Consider the following 8819-nt stretch of genomic DNA (forward strand, 5'->3'; position numbering starts at 1 on the left):
GCAACTGTTTTGAGGGAAATATTTTATAAGTAACTTTTTGCTGCTCCTATCCCTTAGTAGGTTATTGCATTCTCTGTTTTGTTGACTTTGCTTTATCTCCTTTAATAATTTTTTTTTAAAAAAAAAAAGGGGGGGGGGGGGGACGGCAATGCTAGTTAGAGTTGTAATCCATATTCCTAAAATTAATGCATCTTTCTGGGTTTTTTTTGGATTCAAGTCCCTAATTCTAGTCAGTGTTCAGATGATTCTTGTAAAAAGCAGCTTTGACTCTCTGATGTTCTCTTGGAATGAATATGTCTTGAGGTTAGTTAGGGTCATAATTCTGCTACAGAAAGCTTGTAAAAAGCTGTTTGAGTTTCAAGCAAGCTGTGTTCTTGTTAGAAGGATGTGTCTGAGATCTGAAGGGTGTACAGATTTTATAGCTGAGCCCAGTCTGAGCTGAATTTACCTGCTGGATCTGTTGTGCAACTTCCCCTGTGAATGGCTTCATTTATCAGTGTGTTTGACACTGCATCACATGCAAGTCTTCAGACTGTACCAGAGATGTAGCTGCTAGGCTGCCATTTGAGACACTAGCAAGCAGTGTGATTGCTGCTGCTTTTTGATTTAAAAAAAAAAAAAAAGGCAGAAATTAACAGGGCAGAAGGCAGTGACCTTCTACACCTGTAACGGGGGGCTGTCGAAACATTTGTGCCTTACTGTGACTAACCTGAAAGCAAGCTTTACTGTGTTAGAATTCAAGATAGGATTGGAGTAACTGTTTTCTGATCTGGAAGCCTGCAGTAGTGGGTTGGCCTATCCTGTGGTATTTTGTACTGTCCCCTGCTGGGGATACCAGTGCCCTTTAATTTTCACTGTAGCAGCAGAAATAAACTGCTCTTGGAGATTCCACAGTGCTTCTCTCCTGTGGAGAAACACTAGTGTTAGCTGTGGGCAGTTGGGACAGCTGTGCTGGCATACAAAAAAAAGTTACTTTTTGCTTTAGACAGATGTCTAAGTGCTGAAAATTTTCCAAGAAAGGAAAAGCTTTATTCTTCTGGTATTTTCATGTCACATGAAACATGGTTTGAATGAAAGGAGCATTTTTTAATGGGGAATATTATTATAGAGCTTTTTAGCATGCAGAGGATTAGCGTGCTAATCACCTCTTTGAGTAACTAGATTCTACCAGTTGTACAGGGAGATTCTTAATGTTGTGAATAGCAAGCCATAATGATTAAGGAAACTAGTTATTTTAACTTCATTTGATGTATTTGCATGGTGTAACCAGTGCCAGAACGTCTCCTGCATTTGCAGGTATTTTGTTTTAATTTTGATCAAATACAGACATTGTGTTCATGGATTACTTTTTTGTTTTGAGACCTTCTGGCAGATCTTATCGAAATGAAAAACAAAATGAGGAGCAGATGAGAGTGAATGAATAAGTTCTTGGTAGCATAAGTTATGACATGTATATACACACTGGAGTTCTGTCATGCAATTTGTTTTGTCATCAGCGTCAGAAATTCACTAACTACTGAAACTTGCAAGCAAATTCTTCTCTTGACGTGAAACCACAGAGCTGATGTTCCAACCCCCCCTTTTTTTTTTTTTTTTTGAGGAATCTTTTAGCCCTTGTTGTGGGTTTCCCTTTTTCTTTTTACATGTACAGTGTTCTGTTGCATCTTCAGACTCATTTATTTAAATACTAAATAATCCAGTAGTTCTGTTTAAAATTGACTTGGATTTTGAAGAAAGTCTCTCGTATTTGTCAGCGAACCAGATTCCTGTTTTCTTTACCATAGTGAAGGCAGGAAGAAGTGATGAATGTTGAATTCAGTCTTAGAGCTGGAGAGCGTAGTCATGGGTGCCTTGTACCTTGTACTGTGCTGTTGTATGGCAGTGAGGCACTGTTTGTGCTTTGTTAGGTAGTTGTATTAGCAGGAGTAGCTTAGGGTAAAGAGCAGGCAGACATAGGCAGCTGGTAAACTGATAACATTTCTTGTGTTTGTACTTGTTACTTTTTTGAATGTTGGTAGTGATGGATACTGTTTGTACTTCCTGAAGTGAGCAAATATTTCATTTGTGATCTGTGTTGTGATGCAACTTACCTGAAACTTGATTAGCGAAGTCTTTCTCCTTAGAATTTAATGGTGAATAATGTATTACCGATTAGTCACATCTAAGTATTGTGATCTGTTTCATTAAGTTAAATGAAGGATTTATTTTCTTTTTTTTTTTTTTTTTTAGACATTATTCCATTTGTCAAGATGGAAAGCTCAGATTCTAGTGATAAAGGAAATATTGATCAATCAGAAGCACAACGGCAGAGTCAGCTGGATCGCTTAGATCGAGAAGAGGCTTTCTATCAGTTTGTAAACAACCTGAGTGAAGAGGACTACAGGCTTATGAGAGACAACAATTTGCTAGGAACACCAGGTATGTAATGCTTGTGTATGTCCATCATACTACAATTACTTGGAGGTGATTTGTCTTTTTCTGTTCTCCCTAATCTCTTTCACCCATTTAGCTCATGTGCTGCAGTTGCGTTCCATGTTAGGGAGTAGCTTCCTGCCAGTTTGTGTGTCCTCAGAATAGAGGGGTTCACTGACTAGTGGAGAGGGAGTTGGGATGGTGTGGATTCAGCAGGTACAAAGGTCTGGTGTTCATACCTCTTGATGGGAACTTCCAGAACTGACCCAGTTATGGCTGCTTAGACTACTTTGATAGAAAAGTAATCACCTTTAAGCATGTGTGAAAATTTCCTGTTGGTGTTAGGAGTTCATAACTAGGCTAATTAATCTGGTACAAGATTCTGCATGGGTGTTCTTATGTCTGTTTTCAGTTGACTTATTACTTTAAACTGGCTCTTTATAGAGTGATGCCTAATTGAAGCCAGTTATAATTTAAAACTAATTCAAACTTCTTTTCATGCTTGTCATCTTTTTTTTTTTTTTTTACTCTGGGCTGTCATTTAATTGGTATAGGATGAAAAAAAAAAAATATGCTGATGAGCTGTAGAGGTTGCAGTACAGTACCAGAAAGCCCATCCGTCTTTTAATAGGTTGAAGCTGTTAGATCCTTCAGCTTCAGCAAAGCTTATTTGGGACAGTGGTGCTGAAGAGTTTGAATTCCTCTTATAACTAATTGCTTGGGAGTCTCATTATGGCAGGATTTAATTAAAACAAAGACAGTGGCTTGTACCTTCTTTAGAAACTTCTGATAATGCTTGCCATACATATGATTTGGAAATATTTTTGGAAAATTTTGCTTATTTTCTAAGGTGAAATTACTGAAGAAGAGTTGCTGAGAAGGCTGCACCAAGTTAAAGAAGGTCCGCCACAGCAAAACAATGATGAGAATAGAGGTATATACAGTATTTGTGAAAACTCTTAACTTTAGCACCCCATACGGACCTTAACTTGAGTGCAGGAGTGGAACAAGTTAAGCCTAGGCAGGTGCAAGGTGAGCTTTGCTTCAAAACTAACTGAACGTTATGTCTGATATCTGCTGCAAAGAGCAGTTTGGGACGGATTTCACCCGTAACACGTCTGTTACTTGCAGCAAGCTAAAATTTCATTTAGGTTTCTTTTCCTTATCTGCTTTTTAGATTGTTTTTCCTTCTTGACTTCTGCTCCCTTCTGGGGTACTTTCTGCCAGTTTTTGGGGTTTTTTTTGTTCTCGTTCTTCCCTTCCAAGGGTACTCTATTGCTTTTATTATCGCCTCTCTCAGGAGGTTGGTGGCGGATTCTTGGAGTTTGCTGCCAGGGTTCATTCTTAAACGAGATGGGTTGCTATAAATCTGTTCTTCAAATGAAGACTCAGGACAAACTTATCAAACTCTCTGCTTAGCAGTCACTAGATTGCTCAGTTGTTTGGAAAGAAAAACACAGAATATTGATGTGACACCTGAAATACAGCTCTCCATTTCTTTACAGTGAATAACGTGTTACTTTGATTTGGCTGCCATGTGATGGCTGCAGCCTGTCTGTATGTATTAGAAAAAAGGTCCACTCCTGCTTCCTTACCAGAGCTCTGGTAGATAAGAACTATGATGCTATTTCTGAAGTCACAATTACATTGGATAGAGTCAAGTGCTTCTAGACAGTCACATTTTAAACTATAAGCAATTATTTTCTTGGAAAAGATCACTCCAAAATTAGCTCAGTACTCTAATTTTGGTAGTTCCTTGTCTTTTTTTTACAGGTGCAGAGTCCACAGAAGATGTTTCAAATGGAGATTCTATAATAGACTGGCTTAATTCAGTCCGACAGACTGGAAATACAACACGAAGTGGGCAGCGAGGAAACCAATCTTGGAGAGCCGTGAGCCGGACTAACCCAAATAGTGGTGACTTCAGATTCAGTTTGGAAATAAATGTCAACCGTAATAATGGGAACACAAATCCTGAAACTGAGAATGAGCCATCTGTAGAGCCTTCCAGTGGGGAGGATTTGGAAAACAGCCAAAGTGACTCTGAAATTCCAAGATCTGAATCACCATCTGCAAGGCAGCCTGGATCAGAAAGGAGCACTTCAGAAGAGTTAACTGAGGAAGCTTCTCCTAGAGGGCAGAGGAGAGCGAGAAGTAGGAGCCCAGAACAGCGGAGAACACGGGCTAGGACTGATAGAAGTAGGTCACCTATTAATCCAGTGAGTGAGGCTCCTCGCAGGTCTCATCACAATACATCATCTCAAACGTTTGACCATTCAGCAGTGAATGAAGCTGAGGGAAGCTCTAGAACTAGGCAGCATGTGACATTAAGGCAGCATGCAGTGGGGACTGAGATTCCTAGTGAAAATGCAGTTCTGTTTTCAGCCCCTGAAACAAGGCCTGTTCCTCAAGCAGCAGGTTCTTCAGAAACTAATGGTGCCAGTGAGTCTGCAGCTCCTGGACAGAGGCCTCCTACCATAGTGCTCGACCTCCAGGTGAGAAGAGTTCGTCCAGGAGAGTATCGGCAAAGGGACAGCATAGCCAACAGAACTCGGTCCCGCTCCCAGACTCCTAACAACACAGTCACTTACGAAAGTGAGCGGGGAGGGTTTAGGCGCACGTTTTCACGTTCAGAACGGGCTGGAGTGAGAACTTATGTCAGCACCATTAGGATTCCTATTCGTAGGATCTTAAATACAGGCTTAAGTGAGACTACGTCAGTTGCAATTCAGACTATGCTAAGGCAGATCATGACAGGCTTTGGAGAGCTGAGTTACTTTATGTATAGTGATAGCGATGCAGATCCTAGTGGCCCAACTCCAAATCAGAATGTGGATGCTTCTGAGCCACAGAACGGAGGGGGTGGTAGTTCAAGCAATGAAAGTACAGATGTTAGCTCAGGGGAGGTGTTTGAAGGTAGTAATGAAGGTGGTTCAACATCTGGTGCCAGACGGGAAGGTCGGAATACGAGAGGATCGGTCACGTTTGAAGAAAGTGGTTCTTTACCATTCCTTAGCCTAGCACAATTTTTCCTACTAAATGAAGATGATGATGACCAACCAAGAGGACTCACCAAAGAGCAAATTGACAACCTAGCAATGAGGAATTTCGGTGAGAGTGATGCTCTGAAAACATGTAGTGTGTGTATTACAGAGTACACGGAAGGAAACAAGCTTCGTAAATTGCCTTGTTCTCACGAGTATCACGTCCACTGCATCGACCGCTGGTTATCGGAAAATTCCACTTGTCCCATTTGTCGCAGAGCAGTCTTAGCTTCTGGTAACAGAGAGAGTGTTGTCTAAATGAGATCTGAATTTATGGCTAAGCAGCTAGTGTAATAGTGATGGGCAAAGAAGTCACTTCCTTTATGGCCACTTTTTGAGTGGTAACTCAATGTATAGTAATTACTTGGAGTGAATCTTCCCTCATGAAAGAATTTTCTCTGAATTCAAGCTTTTAAAATTGGAAAAATTGATTAAGGTTTTCAAGATCTAGTCGGTTTGTGTGATGAATTTCATTTGTCCAAAGACATCTACTCACTTAAAAATACTTCTTTATGGAGAGTGCTAAGTTCTATCCCCTTACTTCTCCAGTCCAATAAAAAGTTTGTCCTCAACATTGTGCTTGTGAGTAGTCTTTCTGGGAAGTCATCCCAGCTAAATGCGCAAGAGTCATAGAGGAATTTTTGCAAGAAATCCAACTGACTGAAAAAAAAAAAAACCCTGAATTTAATTGCATACTTGAAAATACTTTTGATTTTCATACTGGGTTAATATTGGACATGTCTGTGTAAATAACACTAATGTTAGCCCTTTCCCCATCACTATGGCACGCTGTAGGATGAGCTGTTAGCTTAATTGGGATATTTATCTTGTTGTGGAAATATAAGAATTGCCTATGCTTGTTTAAATAAAAAAAAAAAAATCTGTTTTAAAATTGTAAAGCTTTTTTGTAGAAGCTCAGTACTTTTCCAATGCACTGTTGTATTAATGCATTAAGAATTAAAATTGTACCACGCTTAGAAACTGAGAATGCTTTTCATACAAAACCCACCACAGAAAGAGCAAACTAAATACAAGAGAGCTGCTTTTGTGACTGTGTACCTGTCAAGAGCAGTGCATATCTGTGCTATTGATGTGAACAACTACTGTAATGTACAAGCAGTTGAATTGGACACTTAATTGCCTTTAAAAAATTGAAGCAGAATGTTTATAGCTGCAGTGTGTTGGCTCAGTAATGCCACCCAAAAAGATGATAATAATTAGTAACTGTCCTAATGGTTCCTTTGTGTGGTTACTAATATGTAATAACACAAACCAATGTGCACCAGTTCATTTGGTGACATGTATGCCCTATTTTTGTATTTTTACTTGAAATTTGGAGGTAACCCTATGTAATTCTTCAACAGACATATACTGGCAGTTTGGGATTTTTTTTTCCCTGCTCCAGCTTCAACAATATTAGTAATTGCTGGATCTGTTTAGTGAACATGCTGATGGGTATCCACTGTTCATAGCCTGTGACTCAGGTGCTGCAAAGAAATAAGTATTAACTGGAAAAGAGATTCATTATTAGAGTGCTAAATTAAATATGAAAACTATAACTGATTGCAGGAGTATATTTAATGTTAATCTTAACATTGGCTATGTTTTGAGAAAACATCTTTATACTCCTATTGAAAAGACTGAAATCTTGAATTCAAAAATATGTATGTGGCATATAGAAATAGGGAATTGGAAAATGTATTGCTACCTGGATGTGGTGGCCCTGCAAGAGCAGGAATCGGACCAGCTGGACTCAAAGGTCCTACCCAGTCTGGGATTCTGTACCTCAGCTAGCATTGTATCAGGGGGAAGTATCTCTCCTCTTCAATGAGCCATCTTTGTTTTATTCTCTAGTGACTTTTTTTTTCTAGCCTGTATCTGCAACAAAGAAAACAGTGTATTTTTAATCTTCAGAGTAGTAGTTCAGAAGGGATATGAACTGCTCTTGGTGGCTATATGGGAAATACTGCTTGCTCCTCAGATGACGAAACCAAAGCTGGCCTGCCTTTTTTCCCTGATTAAAACACATTTTTTGGTGTGTTATAGTGGTGGTTGCATAAAATATAGTCTCTGCTCTAAGCCATTTTAATGTCTCATCAGCTAGTTAAGGATTTCACAGCATCCCAGGATTCCAAATTTTTTTTGTATGTGCATTTTGTGGTGTTTGGCTTAGTGGGAAACCCTGACAGGCTATCGAGCTTGCTTTCCTCCTGTTGGGACATCATCTTTGCAGAGGGAATACACGTGTGGTGTCTTTTTTTTCTTTTTTTTTTTAACAGAATAAATAAGCTCATTCTCTTACTGTTTTTCCCTCTGATATGCATCTCTGTAAAATTGGAAGTTAAATATTAATTTCAGGTGCTGACTCTTATGAATGTGGGTAATACATTTGATGCCAAATCTTCCTCAACAAAATAACACTTCTGATTTTCTTCCGGTAGCATTCACGTAGCAAAAATGTGCTATCAGTTGTGGTTGCCAGTAGCTTTATTGTCTTACTGGAGTCTAGAATTAGACGGGGAAAAAATGCTTCTACGCATGAATGCCATTTTGATTTTTCCGAATCTGGCATTTATTTCTGAAGTTAAGGATGGTGACCAGAAAGAAAGGAGCCCACTAGAGCTAATTAACGCGAAGCACAGCTGTGATGCGTGTCATTCAACGTAGCTTTCTTTTTAATGTTCTGAGTTTCCAGTAATGTATACTTTGGAAGACTCAACTCTACAGTTTTGTTATAGCTTAATAGTGGCATGCCTTAACATTTTATCTTTCTGTAACAATAGCAACTAATAAAATGTTGGAGGTTTCCCAAATGGTACCAGGAACAAATAATTTATCGTAGGATGGCTTGGATTGGAAGAGACCGTAGAGATCATCCAGTCCCAACTCCCCTGCCATGGGCTGGTTGCCCCTCACCAGCTCAGGCTGCTGGGGCTCCGTCCAGCCTTGCCAGGCATGGTGCACCTGTAGCTCTGGACAGCTTGTGCCAGCATCTCGCCGTTTTCTTAGTAAAGATTTCTTCCAACATCTGATTTAAATCATCCCCTCTGGTCCTGAGAATTTAACCTCAATTAAGAAGCCCTTGAACTTTAATGTTTTATTTGCCTTTTCTGATACTGAGCGCACTAGCAGTGCTGGGGACTAGTTGCCCAAGACCTGGAAGAGTCAGCAAGAGGGAAATTGCTGATACAGCAAATAGCTCAATGTTACTGACTTATCTGTCAGAGTCTGCAGCAGTTCTGGGGAAGAGTAGCATCCCCACTACTCAGAGCTGTATCTGGAAGCTCGGTGTTCACAAATGCCTTTATGCTGCTCTGGAAACACCATGTGTTCTGCATCACAGTCGTAGAGCTGAGGTCTGGC

General features: G+C 39.8%; 1 protein-coding gene across 2 annotated transcripts; it reads left to right on the forward strand.

The window, feature by feature from the left end:
• Nucleotides 1-2249: 2249 nt before the first annotated feature.
• On the forward strand, nt 2250-5714 carry RLIM (ring finger protein, LIM domain interacting; the record flags this gene model as incomplete). Of its 2 annotated transcripts, XM_079541926.1 has the most annotated exons (3): nt 2250-2418; nt 3263-3346; nt 4186-5714. In XM_079541926.1, 3 exons carry the CDS (start codon nt 2250-2252, stop codon nt 5712-5714), a joined length of 1782 nt encoding a protein of 593 aa, XP_079398052.1. The 2 variants fall into 2 exon arrangements, with proteins under 2 accessions (XP_079398052.1, XP_079398053.1); XM_079541927.1 differs by lacking the exon at nt 3263-3346.
• Between the last annotated feature and the right edge of the window lie 3105 nt (nt 5715-8819).

This window comes from Tetrao urogallus, assembly GCF_951394365.1.
Source record: "Tetrao urogallus genome assembly, chromosome: 13".
Lineage (NCBI taxonomy): Eukaryota > Metazoa > Chordata > Aves > Galliformes > Phasianidae > Tetrao > Tetrao urogallus.